Source organism: Odocoileus virginianus, chromosome 6 (assembly GCF_023699985.2).
Source record: "Odocoileus virginianus isolate 20LAN1187 ecotype Illinois chromosome 6, Ovbor_1.2, whole genome shotgun sequence".
Taxonomy (NCBI): Eukaryota; Metazoa; Chordata; class Mammalia; order Artiodactyla; family Cervidae; genus Odocoileus; species Odocoileus virginianus.
The window spans coordinates 40,348,743-40,367,676 of NC_069679.1; the positions used below are offsets into that span (position 1 = coordinate 40,348,743).

Below are 18,934 nucleotides of genomic sequence, written 5' to 3' on the forward strand. Positions count from 1 at the left end.
TTTTAATTTTTTTTAACCAAAAAATTATCTTCCTGAAAGCTCATTTCTCTTTTTGCTTCCCTCTACCACCATCAACACAAAAGCAAATGCCAAAGATTTTGTTAATGATCCTAAGACTTTCTTTCCATTGCCTCTTTAGAGTTTATTAAAGGAAAAAAAAAAAACCCCACAAAAACATGTTATGGGAAAGCTAGCTAAGAATATCGGGGGGAAAAAAAATCAATGAAACTAAGAGCTAGTTCTTTGAGAAGATACAACAAAATTGATAAATCTTTAGCCAGACTCATCAAGAAAAAAAGAAAGTGGGCCCAAATCAATAAAAATAAAAATGAAAAAGAAGGTACAACTATCACTACAGAAATACAAGGATCATAAGAGAGTACCACCAACAATTATGCTTCTGAGGTGGCCCTAGTGGTAAAGAACCCACCTGCCCGTGCAGGAGACACAAGAGAGGCAAGTTCAATCCCTGGGTCGGAATATACCCTGGAGGAGGAAATGGCAACCCACTCCAGTATTCTTGCCTGGAAAATTCCATGGACAGAGGAGATTGGTAGGCTGTAGTCCATAGGGTCACAAACAGTTGGCCACGACTGAAGTGACTGACACCAACAATTATACTCCAATAAGACAGACAACCTTTGAAGAAATGGACAAATTTCTAGAAATGTATAATTTCTCAAGACTGAACCAGGAAAAAAAAAGAAAATATGAACAGATCAATTACCTGTAATGAAACTGAATCAGTAACTTAAAAAACTCCCAACAAATAAAAGTCCAAGATCAGGCTCCCTGGTAGCTCAGTGGTCAAGAATCTGCCTGCAAATGAAGGAGACACGGGTTCTGTCCTTGATCCAGGAAGATCCCACATGTCACAGAGCAGCTATGCCCATGTGCCTCAACTATTGAGCCTAAGCTGTAGAGCCTGGGAGACACAACTACTGAGCCTACATGACATAATTATTGAAGCCCAAGCGCCATAGAGCCTGTGCTTCACGAGAAAAGCCACTCCAATGAGAAGCCAGCACACTGCAACTAGAAAGCAGTCCTTGCTCTCCACAACTGGAGAAAAGCCCACACAGCAGCGAAGAGCCAACAAAACCCAAAAAACCAAAAACCTATTGATCAGGTAGGACACTGGTCAACCATGTATCAGTAGCAAATAATTGTGTGTGTGGTGTCTGTTGTTTTACAGTTTTGTTTCCAAGCCTATTGATGTTTAGTATAATATTATTTTTTTTAAAAAGTCCAAGATCAGATGGCTTCCCAGATGAATTCTAACAAACATTTAGAAAAGAGTTAATACCTATCCTTTTCAAACTATTCCAAATATTGCACAAGAAAAGATGCTTCTGAACTCATTCTACGAAGCAAGTATCACTTTGATACTAAAACCAAAGATACCACACAAAATGAAAATTATAGGTCAATATCACTGATGAACACAGATGCAAAAATCCTTAGCAAAATATCAGCAAACTGAATTCAACAATACATAAAAAGTATTATACACCATGATCAAGTGGAATTTATCCCAGGAATGCAAGGATGGTTTAGTTCAATATATGCAAATCAATCAATGTGATACATCACATTAACAAACTGATGAATAAAAATTATATGTTCAAAAAAAATTATATGTTCATCTCAACAGATGCACAAAAAACTTTTCACAAAATTCCATATTCATTTACAATAAAAGTTCTCAACAAATTGGGTATAGAGAAAACACACCTCAACATAATAAAGACCACTTATGAAAAGTTCACAGCTAACATCATACTCAATGGTGAAAAGCACTTCACCATTTCTTCTCAGATCAGGAAGAAGACGATGCTCACTCACACTTTTTTTTTTTTTGGCTGCACCATGTGGCTCTGGGACCTTAGTTCCCCAGCCAGGTATTGAACCTGTGTCCCCTGTAGTGGAAGTACAGAGTTCTAACCTCTGGACCTCCAGGGAATTTCTGTCACCACTTTTATTCAACATAGTATTGGAAGTCCTAATCATAGCAACCATGTCAGGAAAAGAAGTAAAAGGAATCCAAATTGGAAAAGAGGAAGTAAAACTGTCAATGTTTAAGGATGACATGCTATACATAGAAAATCCTAAAAACACCAAGAAACCACCAGAACTCATCAATGAGTTTGATAAAATTGCAGGATACAAAATTAATATACAGACTTAAAAACAGTAACACTTTCTTTCAATGAAGTCTTATATGAAACATCATCTGAAATATATTTTAAATGAAGAACTGACAGAACTTTATGACCAATGAAAAGTGGAGGATAATGAGAAAAGAAAAATTAATTCTAAGGTTGACTCTAAGGTTCAGGAAACTCCAAAAGTTAAGATCCCTATACCTAATGAAAATAAAAAATTTGGTAAGTTTGTATAAGAAATGATATCTGCTTCATAACTGTGAAATGTAGTTTGACATTCAAACAGCAAGTTGAGTTGGAACTCAGGAGACAAAGATTTTTAATTTGTCCATGAATTATTTGATTCCTATGCTGCAGTCTATTTTTCATTACTTATGGTAAAATGGATCACTAAATAATACATAAATAATACAGTTTCTTGGAAATTCCCTGGTGGTCCATGGTGAGGGCTCCACACTTCCAGGACAGGGAGGCCCAGGTTAGATCCCTGGTTGGGAGACTAAGATCCTGCATGCCATGCAGTGTGGCTAAAAAAACAATTTTTTTCTCAGTTCAAGTTTCACTGATTTTGAATATGCAGTAAATCATACAGTATTCATGAGTTTTTAAGTTCAAATTGTAAAATAATTGCACTGCAAGTACTGTTAACTGGAATCAAAGAGAAGAATGTAGGTTTTTTTCAAAATAAGAGCTAAAACACTTAAGGACCCTTTCAACATGCCTTTAATTCTGGCTCCAGCAATTAAACATGTATTACAAGCTATTGTAAATCATATTTTATATTCTAATTTCCTATAGGTAATATTTATTATTAAAAACAATTACAATACTTAAAAATACTAAAAATTTAACTTTCTACTTGCCATCAGTATTTCATATCAGGAACATTTAATAAGAGACAAGCTTTATCTTCCAGCAATTTGCAACACTTTTACCATCAATGTTTATCATAACTCAAACCCCACACTAAGAGTAATATCAAGGCCTATTTAAAAATGCTTAAACATCAGAAATTATAGATGTATCCATATGTATTAGATTTTGAAGAATGTCCTATTTTATATGCAATTCAAAGGATTATAAAACAATGAAGAATGTTGTTCCAGAGAAATTTCCCCAGTAAAAGATTCATGAGTAAAAGAAGACATCTTTAGTTCAAATTTCACTGCACTTATACTTAAGCAGCTGAGCAAGCTTATCAATGCTAAAAAACCTACTAAAGAAAAAGTAATAGTGAAATTTTTATATTAATTGCTTGCAAGATAGATGAGAATAGGATAAGGTAAGAGACCAGTTAGAAGGTACAGAAGATGGAAAGTGGCCTGAATTAGGATAGTGGCAGGACAGAGAAAACTTACTAATTTTTGAAAATATTAAAGAATATAGTCAATAAACTTTCATGGTTAAGGCAAGCTCACTCACCACAGAACTCAAGAAAGGCTCTGAAATTGGAAGTGTCAGAGAATTCAGAGGACATGAGATAAAACATATGCGGATGAAAACAGAATGAATCTGTACAAAGAGTAGATCCCCAGGATTTCTTCTAAGGAATTGTGATTCATGACGTCTATTCCTGCTTCTCTGACTTTATCACTAGCTCTTCTTCCACCCTGGTTTGTCCCAGGCCTGTTGTCCACCAGGTGTTATCTTTAATTTTAACTTTCCAACCAAATATCTGAACTAAGAGCTCAGGTTCTGGAGTGGGTATCAACTTACCTTGGGTAAGTTATTTGAACTTTATATACCTCAATTTTCTATGTATGTAAAATAGGAACAATATCTACACAAGGATCTTAAGATGTGGCTGAGAAAGTTAAAACAGAAAATGCATATAATACATATAAAATACTTAGCAGAGTATCTGGACAAAAATAATTGAGTACTTAGGGTTATAATATTAATCTTAGGTGGTACCCAAAGATTACCCATACTACCTGTGTGTGAATGCTACTTGGGAATCAACACCGACAAGGATGGAAGGAGAACGGGAAAGGTTTCCACTGAAGGACTACTCATAGCAAAGGGAGAGGAAAAAAATGAGGACATCACTAACAGGACAACCACCACAGGGAGTACTCATAACATCAGCTGCCCATTTCCACTTTATCTCACAAATCCAGAGATATTACACCAATCCTAATTTTTAGGACTGACTGGAAATAAAAACTTCAGAAGTCTTGCTTGCATCTTTTGTGTAAACAAACTCCACCACTGTGTGAAGTTTTTATCTTTCCTTAAAGGATCTATATTTAAGAACAAATACGGTTGGCAGAGGCTAAAATGGAATCTTTGGCTCACCATCTGTTTTTCCATTTTTATAAGTAACACACTTGGCCGAGAGGAGCTACCCCACGCCCGAGGTCAGGGGCGGTGGCCGGGAGGAGTTACCCCATGCCTGAGGTAAGGTGCAGCACCTGCGCTTTGCTGGAGCAGCCGTGAAGAGATACCCCACATCCAAGGTAAGAGAAAACCAAGTAAGAGGTAGGCACTAAGAAAGGGCATCAGAGGGCAGACAAGACTGAAACCACAATCACAGACAACTAGCCAGTCTGATCACATGGACCACAGCCTTGTCTCACTCAATGAAACTAAGCCATGCCGTGTGGGGCCACCGAAGACGGACGGGTCATGGTGGAGAGGTCTGACACAATGTGATCCGCTGGAGAAGGGAATAGCAAACCACTTCATTATTCTTGCGTTGAGAACTCCACGAACAGTATTAAAAGGCAAAAAGATAGGACACTGAAACATGAACTCCCCAGGTCTTTAGGTGCCCAATATGCTACTGGAGATCAGTGGAAAAATAACTCCAGAAAGAATGAAGGGATGGAGCCAAAGCAAAAACAACACCCAGTTGTGGATGGGACTGGTGATAAAACCAAGGTCCAATGCTATCAAGAGCAATATTGCATAGGAACCTGGAATGTTAGGTCCATGAATCAAGGCAAATTGCAAGTGGTCAAACAGGAGATGGCAAGAGTGAACATCGACATTCTAGGAATCAGTGAACTAAGATGGACTGGAATGGGTGAATTTAACTCAGATGACCATTATATCTACTAATATGGGCAGGATCCCTTCGAAGAAATGGAATAGCCATCATAGTCAACAAGAGTCTGAAATGCAGTACTTGAATGCAATTTCAAAAACAAAAGAATGATCTCTGTTCATTTCCAAGGCAAACCATTCAATATCATGGTAATCCAAGTCTATGTCCTGAACAGTAACGTTGAAGAAGCTGAAGTTGAATGGTTCTATGAAGACCTACAAGACCTTCTAGAACAAACACCCCCAAAAGATGCCCTTTTTATTATAGGGGACTGGAATGCCAAAGTAGGAAGTCAAGAAACACCTGGAGTAACAGGCAAATTTGCCCTTGGAGTACAGAAAGAAGCAGGGCAAAGGTTAATAGAGTTTTACCTAGAGAACGCACTGATCATAGCAAACACCTTCTTCCAAAACAACACAAGAGAAAACTCTACACATGGACATCACCAGATGGTCAACATCAAAATCAGAGTGATTATATTCTTTGCAGCCAAAGATGGAGAAGCTCTATAGTCAGCAAAAACAAGACCAGGAGCTGACTGTGGCTTAAGATCATGAACTCCTTATTGCCAAATTCAGACTGAAATTGAAGAAAGTGGAGAAAACCACTAAACCATTCAGGTATGACCTAAATAAAATCCCTTATGACTATACAGTGGAAGTGAGAAATAGATTTAAGGGACTAGATCTGATAGAGTGCCTGATGAATGACAGACGGAGGTTCATGACACTCGACAGGAGACAGGAATCAAGACCATTCCCAAGAAAAAGAAATGCAAAAAAGCAAAATGGCTGTCTGAGGAGGCCTTACAAACAGCTGAGGAAAGAAGGGAAGCAAAAAGCAAAAGGGAAAAGGAAAGATATAAGCATCTGAATGCACAGTTCCAAAGAATAGCAAGGAGAGATAAGAAAGCCTTCTTCAGTGATCAGTGACAAGAAATCGAGGAAAACAATAAAATGGGAAAGACTAGAGATCTCTTCAAGAAAATTAGAGATACCAAGGGAACAGTTTTATACAAAGATGGGCTCAATATTAAGGACAGAAATAGTATGGGCCTAACAGAAGCAGAAGATATTAAGAAGAGGTGGCAAGAATACACAGAAGAACTATACAAAAAAGATCTTCATGCTAATAAGATCTTCAGATAATCACTATGCTGTGATCACTCAACCTAGAGCCAGACATCCTGGAATGCGAAGTCAAGTGGGCCTTTAGGATGCATCACTACAAACAAAGCTAATGGAGGTGATGGAATTCCAATTGAGCTATTTCAAATCCTAAAAGATCATGCTGTGAAAGTGCTGCACTCAATATGCCAGCAAACTTGGAAAACTCAGCAGTGGCCACAGGACTCGAAAAGGTCAATTCTCATTCCAGTCCCTAAGAAAGGCAATGCCACAGAATGCTCAAACTACTGCACAATTGCACTCACCTCACAGGATAGTAAAGTAATGCTCAAAATTCTTCAAGCCAGACTTCGGCAGTACATGGAGTGTGAACTTCCAGATGTTCAAGCCGGTTTCAGAAAAGGCAGAGGAACCAGAAATCAAATTGTCAACATCCGCTGGATCATAGAAAAAGCAAGAGAGTTCCAGAAAAACATCTATTTCTGCTTTATTGACTATGACAAAGCCTTTGACTGTGTGGATCACAATAAACTGTGGAAAATTCTGAAAGAGATGGGAATACCAGACCACCTGACCTGCCTCTTGAGAAACCTGCATGCAGGTCAGGAAGCAACAGTTAGAACTGGACATGGAACAACAGACTGGTTCCAAATAGGAAAAGGAGTATATCAAGGCTGTATATTTTCACCCTGCTTATTTAACTTATATGCAGAGTACATCATGAGAAATGCTGGGCTGGAAGAAGCACAAGCTGGAATCAAGATTGCCAAGAGAAAGATCAATAACCTCAGATATGCAGATGACACCACCCTTATAGCAGAAAGTGAAGAGGAACTAAAGAGCCTCTTGATGAAAGTGAAAGAGGAGACTGAAAAAGTTAGCTTAAAGCTCAACATTCAGAAGACTAAGATCATGGCATCCGGTCCCATCACTTCATGGCAAACAGATGGGGAAACAGTGGAAACAATGGCTGATTTTTCTGGGCTCCAAAATCACTAGAGGTGGTGACTGCAGCCATGAAATTAAAAGACACTTACCCCTTGGAAGGAAAGTTATGACCAACCTAGGCAGCATACTGAAAAGCAGAGACATTACTTTGCCAACAAAGGTCCATCTCATCAAGGCTATGGTTTTGCCAGGGGTCATGTATGCATGTGAGAGTTGGACTATAAAGAAAGCTGAGCGCCAAAGAATTGATGCTTTTGAACTTGATTTGATGTGGTGTTGGAGAAGACTCTTGAGAGTCCCTTGGACTTCGAGGAGATCCAACCAGTCCATCCTAAAGGAGATCAGTCCTCGGTGTTCACTGAAAGGACTGATGTTGAAGCTGAAACTCCAATACTTTGGCCAATTGATGTGAAGAGCTGACTCACAGGAAAAGACCCTGATTCTGGGAAAGATTGAGGGCAGGAGGAGAAGGGGATGACAGAGGATGAGATGGCTGGATGGCATCACCGACTCAATGGACAAAGGTTTGGGTGGACTCTGGGAGTTGCTGATGGACAGGGAGGCCTGGCATGCTGCAGTTCATGGGGTCGCAGAGTCGGACACGACTGAGCGACTGAACTGGACACTTGGAAATGCTCAAAAGAGCTTTGTGCCTGCTTTAGGAAAAGGGGAATATGAGAAAATTTGTATGGCTACAATATTCCTGTAAGTCAAGAAGTAAAAAAGAGAAAGTAAAACCTAGTCAAAAGAAAGAAGAGGTATCTGTGAAAAGTGTCCAAGAAAAGAAAAGTCACCAGGAGGGAAGGAGAACTAGAGCAAAAGCTTTCTGGGAAGAAGCAAAGCCTCTGCAGGTAATAATGAGACAGAGGATATGTCCATTTGAACTTCACTGAATTTTCTGCTAATGGCCTTCTGCTCATTTTGCTATTGCATCGCTCATCTTTTTCTTTCTAATTTATTTATCTATTTTAAAATATTTATTTATTTGGCAGCATGTGGGATCTAGTTCCCTGACCAGGGATGTAACCCATACCCACTGCATTGAAAGCATGGAGTCTTAGCTACTGGGGCACCAAGAAGTTCCTTTTCTAATTTATGGGGGTTCTTTGTAAATTGATAAATTAGCCCTTAGACACATACAGTAGTCTAGCAGATAATTCCCTCAGTTTGTAGTGTGTGTTTTGACTTAGTTCCTGGTGAAATTTTTTTGGGGAAGGGGTATATTTTTGTCTTTTTTTTTTTTTAATCTTAAGCTTTTTTTTTTTTACTGAATCAAATATATCAATTCTTCTTTACAGTTTCTCGATTTAATGTCTAAACCTAGGAGCAACCAGCCTAATATAAACAAACTTAAGAATCCTGGTGTTCCTCCCTTTATGTGGAGTAGATCATCATTTCAGCTCCTGCTAAGCAAAGAGAGAATAATTTTCCACCCAAAAGGGTTGGCAGGAGAGAAGATGTGCACATCTTAAATAGAAGGTACTGAAGCACATCTTAAATAGAAGCACATCTTAAATCAGAACAGTGCATTTAGTCTTCCACTAACATGTTACATACCAATTAGGTATCACAATACTATATGTCCTCTACTACAAGTACAGTATAAGTTATATATACATATATAGGTCTATATGGACTTCCCTTTGGCTCAGCTGGTAAAGAATCCACCTGCAATGCAGGAGACCTAGGTTTGATCCCTGGGTTGGGAAGATCCTCTGGAGAAGGGAAAGGCTACCCACTCCAGTATTCTGGCCTGGAGAATTCCTTGGACTGTATAGTCCATGGGGTTGCAAAGAGTCGGACACGACCGAGTGATTTTCACTTCACTTTGTATCTCTCTCTCTCTCTCTCTCTCTATATATATATATATATATATATACATATATTTTTTTGAGTATGTGGGCCTTAAACCTATATTCTTTCTATAAGAATACCAAAGTGTGACAAAGGAGGGACTCCCTCTGTTATTAAACATATCTCCTGATATAAAAATACTAATGCAGAAGCTTTTAAAAATGTTTTGTAATGCAAAAGTTAAATCATATGCAAAAGTAGAAAAATAACAGCATAATGACAAGTACGCATCACTCAGATCCAACATTTATAGTATAGGCCAGTATCATCAGAAAGTAAATTTTACATTTCTTCTGACTTTTTGATTTTTATAAACATAACTGATTAATTGGGTCACAGTCCTCAAGTAAACGTATAAATGGCATTGCGTTTGATAGATAAAATGAAAGACTAAAGAAAAATTATTTAAAAACCACCAAAACCAGTCTCTTTTAAAGAAGCAAATGAAAATGTGTTCCAAGACATAAATTTGAGTCAATTTACCGTGTGTCAGTTAAGAGAATTAGAAAATTTGAGCTCAAATTAAATTAATGAACAGATTTCCTTCTTTATTGATTTATTGGATTATCATGGCTCAACTATTTTACAGATTATTAATGATCACCTATTTTCCATCAGTCCTAAACCAACACTTCTAATTAAAACTCCAACATTTCCAAATCAGTACTTACTTACCATATTGGATAATTTTACCTGTCATCTCTCACTCAGAAACATGGCACTTCCTTCCTTTGAATCATTCAAATTCTCCTAATGTATTCAGTTTATTGATTTCTTTCTTTCTTTTTTTTAAAGTTTCCCAACCAGGGACAGAACCTGTGCCCTTTACAGTGAAGTGAAGAGCCCTAACCACTGAACTGCTAGATAATTCCCTATTGATTTTTCTCATTGCTTCATTCACCCCAAAAAGAGATGATCAGCTCTTTTACTTTCAACCCTTAACTCCACTGACTCTCAATGAATCAACACTTGAAAAACCCAATACTTGATAATGCTAACCAGCCATTCTTTCTGCTCTGGTTTCCAGAGATTAGAGAACCAATGGGGGGAGGAGCAAAATGGACATACTAGAAGTTTTAAAAGAGTACACCAATTTATCCATGGCCACTTACAACTTTCTACTTATGCCTCAGTTCCTAGGCATAATTTCCAACAAGATGAGAACTTCTTTAAAATACAACATAATATTCCTACAAAATCAAACTTTGATGCTTGGCAACCTCTCCTCTTAACTACTGACAAGTTCAAGAGTTATTACTGATGAGATCAACGGTCATTTTGCCAAAACTGAGAATGAGGCCTCAATTTTCACTTCTCTCTCCATTTTAATTAACATAACCTTGTCTTTGTATCTTCTATTACTTCAGGGTAAAAAAAAAAAAAAAAAAGATTGTTGTTCTTTTCCTCTGAAGAGAATTTTACCACCTCTGAGGATTCTATGATATCCTAACTTTGTAATGCCCTATACTCATACCTGTCCTTTTTGGCAACAATCTTTCCTACTTCACCAGTTCCTTGACACTGTTGCATTTGACAATAAGTCACTTAAAAAAAAAAAAATTAAGAGTCTCTCCCCCAGACTACTGTTATGACATTGCCCCATTTCTAGTTTTCATTTCATTTCATTTCATTCTCAAATTGGGCCTATACTGGTTTCTTTTATACTCTTTCATCTTTACTGCTTAGCATTCCCTTCTCCCCACCAACTTTATTTATTTATATTTATTTATATGTCTGTGCTGGGTCTTCACTGAGGCATGTAGGACCTTTTAGTTGCAGCACGCAGGATGTTTAGTTGCGACATGCAAACTCTTAGTTGCAGCATGTGGGATCTAATTCCCTGACCAGCGATGGAACTCGGGCTCCTCTGCACTGGGAGTGCAGAGTCTTAGCCACTGGGCAACCGGGGAAGTCCCTCCCCAAATAGTTGAGAACTACTGTTCACCATTTTCTATGGAGAATTAATTTATTCTCATAGATACCATACTTAAATCTATGCAATAATTCTCCAATTCAATTTTTCCCATAATTTTAACCTCTTTTCTGAGGCCCATTCTAATCTTCTGAAGGTGTAATAAACATTTATATTTTTATGACTTACTGTTAGTAAGACAATTCCAATCTGACACAATCAAACTTTGCATCAACTTTCCCATCTAAAGCACATTCTCTATCTTTTGAATGATCCAAGCAATTCTCTATTACTCAAATTGGAAAAAGTGTCACATCCTTAATTTCCTATATCCAGTTAGTAGTCAATTCATCATTTAGGCTGTGTGACACTATCCTCATCAAAGAGAAGGGGCAAAGAATTCCCCATTCAAAACAGTTAATCTCATCAATTCTTGTTGCTGCACTCACTACAGTCTGACTTCTAGTTTAATCTAAAATGAAAAGATCTCTTTCATTCCTTTATCCAATAATTTATAATAGCTTCGTACTATCAACTATATATAAAGTCTAAACATGCCTAGTGATGGGTCCTCTGAACTCTGACAATTGCCTTCATATCCTGAAAGAAAGTTAAGTCACTCAGTCATGCTCGACTCTTTGTGACCAAGGACTCTAGCCCACCAAGCTCCTCTGTCCATGGAATTCTCCAGGCAAGAATACTGGAGTGGGTTGCCATTTCCTTCTCCAGGGGGTCTTCCCAACCCAGGGATGGAACCCAGATCTCCTGCATAGCAGGCAGACTCTTTACTGACTGAGCCACCAGGGAAAACTTTCAAAGTCTATTTACTATTTTTCTCTACAACTGCATTTCTCAAACTTTTTGGTCTCAAGACCCTCTTCAGTCCTAAAAAATCACTGAGGATCCTAAAAAGCTCCAGTTTAAGTGGATTCTATCTATCAACATTTACTATACCAGAAATAAAAATTAAGAAAAATTGTAAACACAAGAAAGCAGAGCACACATTCCATTAACTGTCAGGGAAAGGATGTCATCACACATCATACAGTTTGGAGAAATCTATTGACACTGAAAGAATGAGAGTGAAAAAGGCAAAAAACAACTAAGTACTATTCTGAACAGTGCTGACCTCAGAAACCCTGGCTCACTTTTAGGACACTGCTCTATCCAACCTTGCTTCTCTTAATATATCTCCCTATCAATCACTGACGATTACTGATGAGTAATTTTTGTGTGCATCAATAACCTTAAGGCAGAAAAAAAAAGGCAAGACCCAAAGACTTATAAGATAATCCTGAAGTTCTTTAGCATGCTTTCTCATTCAGAGTCTAACCTAACATCAATTTTATTCCCTGCTACTGTCATTTCCTTCTCCTCCTCCGCCGCACTCCAAGGTTGGAATCCCCAAATAAAACAAACATTTTTCTGCTTCAGCATCTTTGAATACACTATTCCCTCGGCCTGAAAGGAATTTCTTTTACTCACCCATCAGACAATGAGACCCATCAGTATATAGGTTACCTCTTCTATGAAGCTCTTCCTTAACACATTCCACTCCCACTTACACTTTTCTCTGTAATTCCATACCATAATTCCACACTGCACTGGGATTATGGTTTATATGTCTGTCTCTGAATCAATACTAAGCTATATGAGGGCACTCTTACATGTTACTCATCTCTGTATTCTATTATCTCACACAAAGTGGGAACCCAAACGTTATGGTCATTCACTTGAAGCTGTCTTTCAAAGACCAATCCAATGCTCATCTATCCTCAAATATTTGAGACCACAGCACTTGCTCTTTCCTTTGAGCTTCTGCAGTACTATGTAGAAACTACGAAGTGAGAAAAGTCTAAAGGAAACAGTTACTCCTTCAGACAAACAGACTGGAGACTTTGGCTTATAGGATGAAATCTAACTCCTTAGTGTAACATTCAAGGTCCTTCATCAAGTGGCTCTTCACCTTTTCAATCTTATTTTCTATTATCTTGCAATATGAACTTTCCACTCCTGTCATCCAAAACACATACACACACGTATTATTCATCCTGTTTTCATTCCTTTTTGTTTCTATGCTTCCCTCTTTCGGATTCCCATTTTTCTGTTATTTTAAATCCTACTTTTTCCTTAAAAGCTTCCTTCAACATATAAAAATTTCATGAAGCTCTCTGGAACTACGCCAGACTAAAGGAAAATTTCCCCTCTTGGGATGTCTAATGCATTTCAGTCTGCTTCCTATAATCTAGTATTTATAGTATATTGTCTTGCATTGTTCTTTAGTAATTTCAAGTAAGTCAATGCTGCAGTTCCAAATAGCTCAACAGCTCTTCAAGAGCAAGCAATCTCCACTCAAAACATTTGAGTGCCATTATGTACTTGATACTGGTAAGATTTCTAATCTTATTTCTTTTGCATTATCCCTTGCTAGACAGGAAGATGAGGGAATTTCATAAACACTATTCCCTTTACTTGATTTTCTTTCTAACTGGTCACAAGAATCCAGGTTATTTTTTTCTAGGGAACATTTTACCTATAGGTACAGCTCTCAATTTGACGGTAAAATATGTGCTCTAAAATGCATCTTCTCAGCACTCTAAAACTGCAAGCTTAAATAAGACACTTCATGTACAGGTAACTTACTCCTGAGTCCTCAGTATAGTTACTTTTGAAGGGCCCTTCCCTCTTTTGCTCCTTTATCTTGAATTATCTTATTTGTTATTATAATTTTAGCTCCCTTAACACATTCTGTGTGGTTATGGGTAATAGTGCTAGACTATTTAACTAGAGTCAAAGAAATGAGGCAAGTAAAAACCATCCATAAAATAAAAACAATCTTTGAAAACCAAGAAGTTATGGTAATTAGGTCTCAGGCCATTACTTTTCCTTAAATGGAATTTGTCTAAGGGGCCACATCTTCCCTATTCCCACGTCCTTAAGTATCCACACCCAAATGGAGCATAAACATAACCATCAAAACTTGCTCCCTGATATAACGGATTGAAGATAACTTCTGAAGATGATTTTGTCCAATTCTTCACGCTTTTGCATATGGGATAAAGTCAGTAAGAAGGAATAACAGAAAAATATAGTTAAAAAATAATTAAAAGATTTAGGATCCTCTAAGACCTGGCTGTTTCCAAGTGTATCAGCCACAGCTGAATGTTGAACGCTAATCACTAAACGCTAGAAGAGAGATCTTAGGTTGCCAGCAGTTCTTTCTGACATACATATGAGAATATTCCTTTAAAAAGACAATCTCAGAGTGAGTTTCGTGTAAGAAGAAACGGGGATTACTGATGAATGAGGAAAGAAAGGAAGAAGATATCAGCTGACAATGCAGCAACTCCCTCATCCCCTTTTACCTCTCCCCAAAAGCTGTAGGAAATAGAAGCTGCGGAATGTACCTTCCAGGCCAGAAGCAAAACATTGAGGATGGCCAGTAAAGGGCAGGGGCCATTCTCATTCTGGGTGATGATAGGTGTGTTCTCTTCCTTCCACTGGATCCACTTGATATGATAGACAGACTGTCCCGGGAAGCGTTCCTTGGAGGCCGCCAGCACCTGGGCTGTCTCCCCTTCCTCCTCCTCCACCTCCTCCTCTCCACACAGGGGCACAGCCCCAGGCAACACCGCCGCGCCCTCCTCCTCCTCTGGGACCCTGTTCTCAGCTCCTTCCTCACTATTAAACTCGGAGCTACTGGGAAAAGAATGTAGGTTAGAGAACGACTCCAGGGAGTCCAGGCTCGGCGATTCCCCAGGAGGGCTCGGGTCGCTGCAACTGCTGCTGAGGCCGCCGCCGCTGCTGGGCTCCGAAGAGCCCGCGGCCGCCGACTCTTCCTGGCAGGTGCCGGCGGGATCCGGGCGGGCGCCCGCTTCTCCGGCAGGACCCAGCCCATGGTCAGCTCCGGCCTCGGCTGTCTCCGGGGAGGCGGTCACCTTGTGTTGCCCTCTTAGAGGCTCCTTCTGGGCAGCAGGACTCTCCAAATCGCTCTCCTTCAAGTCCAAGCTCGGGAGCGAGCTGCAGGGTACCAGAACCTGAGGAGAGCCGGCGAGAGAAGCCGAGTCCGAGAGGCTCCTCCCGGCGGCCACCGCCCCCTGCCCCTTCCCGCCGCTGCTCTCCGCCGCCCATGCTCCAGGACCATCCCCAGCGGCGAGCCGGGTCTCTTGTTGCCCTTCCTGCGGAGAACCTGTCCCTGGCGCTGGCCCGGCGGCCACCCCGTGTTCTAGCGGTTGCAGGCTCTCGGGGCCGCTCTCCATACCCAGCCGCCCGCCCCTCGCTCTAAAGAGACCGCGGCGGGTTCTCCTCAGACAGCGCCTCAGACGCCATGACAGCGGCACTGGCAGCTACAGCGCCCTTGCGCGGCCTCGGCCAGGCACGTCACGGGGGAGGGCACCGGGAGCGCGCGCGCGCGCCGCCGCGCTGTCCGTGGGCCCTGGGCGTGCCTGCGCGCCGCCGGGTGAAAGGGACACTCACAGCGACCGCCCACGGGGCTCCGCCTCGCCTGCACGCCCGCGCGCTCTTGCAGCGCGGGGCGTGGAGGGCGTGGCTAGGAGGGCGTGGCCGGGAGAAAAACATCCTCTCATTTTGTGGCCGGAAGTTGAACTCTGGGGCAGCTAGACCGCGCGCGGCTTCTTTAAAGGCGTGCGGGGAGGCGGTCAGCTCGGTTGTGACCCTTCAGAGCTGAGTCGTGTGTGGTTCAGCCTGGGGCTGAGGGATGGGGAGTTGGCAGCAGTTGTATTTTTAAAAGAACTCGTCCCTGAAAAGCTCAGATTTGTTTCCCCAGCTTGTAATATGGAAAATTGAAGGAATTTCTTACGAAATGTAAATTTTAAAGGCTGGGATCCACTCAAGGTGTTTGGATTACTACACTGCACAATTTCCAGTCTCTCTCGGTTTTGGCTGAGAAACATCCTGCTCCTCTTCAGCTACTGGGGAAAACGTTCACTCTACATGAGGCGTCAGTGCGTTTGTGGATATTGGCCTGCGCGGCAAAAAAAAAACGTGGGTGATTTGGGCCAATCATAATAAATTAACTTGTGCTTGCATTAGCCAAGTCTTTGCGGTTTTAACTTGGCCTCATTTTGCATGGAGTGGGAAGTGCCTGTGTCAGAAAAAGTGAGTTTTCTATTGACTGTACTCCTCTTAAGGACATTCAGTTTTCAGAGAGGGCAGAGTAGGCTGGTGCTACTCTGATCTGTGATCTGTTCCTGACGGGGGCTTTTTTCTTTTTTTTGCCTTTAAACATGCTTTAGGTAATGGGGATCAGAAAATGGCAGGACATATCTTCCTTCCTAGTCAGATACATCAGTTCCTGATATCTAACAGAATGTGGTCTTTCTGTATCTCTTGATTAGAGAAGACAAAGTTACTAAGCAGTCTTTCATTCACTCATTTAACATATTTCAGTACCCATTACATTGCTGGATTCTGTGGCACTAGGGATGTCATGGTGAATAAGAGGAAGGGCTCATATCTTCTTGCTGTTTACTGTCTGATGCTTTTTCTTATTGCTACATTTTTGATATTTGCTTGGGAAATACTATTTCCTGACAATGCAGAAATGACATTCCTTCCACCTTTTTTACAGTGACATAATATGATACTTATCCAACTCTTGGCAAAGAGGAAAATTAGAAGAGATAATAGAAAGCTTCTTTAGAATATTGAATTTAGGAGTTTTGTGTGTTTTTGGTCTCCATGTCAATCCATAAGCAATAAATACTATTGTTCAGATTAGAATCTTTCCCTGAAAAAGAATTGCAAATGTTAACAGATTAAGATATATGTTGCTAGATTAAGCACTTTACAGTATTTAAGATCATTAAGTACAAGTGAGAATATTACAGATTTCAGGAAATTCAGAAGTCAGCATGCTGCCTTGATTATAAAAAGGATATTTATAAGTGTATTGCATGAAAAAAATTGAATGGATGAATCATTTTTACAGGCCAGAAACCATAGTAGAGCTAAAAATCTTGAAAGTGCAAAAGGAAAAAAAAAAAAATCTTGAAACTGCATCTCAAATAATGACCATTCACCATTTTTCAATTGCTACTGCTACTGCTAAGTCACTTCAGTCGTGTCCGACTCTGTGTGACCCCATCCCTGGGATTCTCCAGGCAAGAACACTGGAGTGGGTTACCATTTCCTTCTCTAATGCATAAAAGTGAAAAGTGAAAGTGAAGTCTCTCAGTCATGTGTGACTCTTGGAGACCCCATGGACTGCAGCCTACCAGGCTCCTCCATCCATGGGATTTTCCAGGTAAGAGTACTGGAGTGGGGTGCCATTGTCTTCTCCGACCATTTTTCAGAAATGCTACTTAAACCTTCTTGCTCTTGTAGTTTTTATTAGTATATGTTTCAAATGTTCACATGCATAGTTTAATGGCTTATCCATAATAAAAACAGAATCAGTTTTTTTTCATAGCAACTATATAAATCAAGATGACCAAATATATATATTTATTTAAGTTTGTGAAATTGTGCAAAGTATTTTCTAAGAGAGGTGGCCAGTAGCATCTAGGGAGAAATGTCAGAAGATACTAAATTGGAAAATATCCCATTCTTTTTTGCTTATTTGCATCTCTAGTTAAAATAGATCATTTTAAAAACAAACTTGTTATTATCCATAATTTTTAATTTTTTTTTCAGGGTTACAGATGTAATAGCCTTAAAAGTCAAATGTTGTTGTTATTTAGTCTCTAAGTCCTGTCCCACGTTTTATGACCTCATGGACTGTAGCCCACCAGATTCCTCTGTCTATAGTATTTCCCGGCAAGAATACTGGTGTTGTCATTTCCTTCTCTAGGGGATCCTTCCAACCCAGGGGTGGAACCCACATCTCCTACATTGGCGGGCAGGTTCTTTGTCATTGAGCCACCAGGAAGCCCAAAAGTCAGATAGTTTATGTAAAAAAGCAGTTACTGTTCTATCCCTCCACACTGATGCAGTCCTGTTCAACACCTAGATATCTTTAGCTCCTTATCCCCATATTTCTGAGCAACATGATTACACTCTAATGTCTTCGTTTAAAAGTTGTAGATATTGTTTATTGATTTAGTCCTATGAAAGATGAGGATTTAATTTTTTTTCTTTCATACCACTTTTTCCTTCTTTTGCTCCAACCTCCCAATTTTCTTCAAAACTTTGATCAAAGTACTCAAAAGGTAAAGCATTAGATTTATTCACCACAAAATCAGGTATTTTACTGTGACTGTGATTACTTTTTTTGCTAAAGTTTTGTTTTCCCTGGAATTAACAATTGCCTTATCATTTTGTTGCTTGGCTTTAAAACTCTTCACCTATCACGAACTCAACCAGACTTACCAGTACTGTCAACCATATCATGTTACTCCTCAGACCCATTTTAATCTTGTGTACATCTCTCCTGAACACTCATTTCTGCTCTGATCTGGACTTGTTTTATAGGCCTGCTAAGCAGCTGTCATCCTGGGATTTCTTTTTTCTGTTGTTTTATGAATTGCTTCTTCCTCTCTTCTGTGTTGATTCCTTTCTTTCTTGGATCTCCTGTCTTCCTGTTTCCTTGATTTGGTGGAATATATTCTTGGCTTCCTGAGAAAGAGTGCATAGGAAGCATATTTTTGTAGGTTATATTTGTCTGAAAATAGCTGGACCTTTATTCTACTTTTATATTGTATAGTTTGGCTGGAATATAAAACTCAGCATTGGAGATACTTTTTCTTCATTTTAGTTGTTGAGAAACTGTCTTTTAGCTTCCAGGTGATTATAGAGTAGTCTGATACTATTAGATTCTGAAACCTTTTTATATAACCTAGTTCTTCTCTCTGACATTTATTTGATCTCTTTCTTCTTGGTGTTCCACCATTTCAGTATTTGATATACTTCTGGGTGGGTC

The 18,934-nt window shown here is 39.6% G+C and overlaps 1 protein-coding gene across 2 annotated transcripts in view; it reads right to left on the reverse strand.

Annotated features, from left to right (window-relative positions):
• The window catches only part of MINDY2 (MINDY lysine 48 deubiquitinase 2), a 75,580-nt gene extending 60,066 nt beyond the window's left edge, over positions 1 to 15,514 (reverse strand). Inside the window, exon 1 of one of the 2 annotated variants that reach the window (XM_070469223.1) lies at positions 14,463 to 15,514. In XM_070469223.1, the coding sequence (XP_070325324.1) occupies positions 14,463 to 15,314 (852 nt within the window). In that variant the 5' untranslated portion in view covers positions 15,315 to 15,514. The remainder of the gene's footprint in view (positions 1 to 14,462) is intronic. The other variant, XM_020882545.2, reaches the window with a different exon arrangement.
• Positions 15,515 to 18,934: the final 3,420 nt, after the last annotated feature.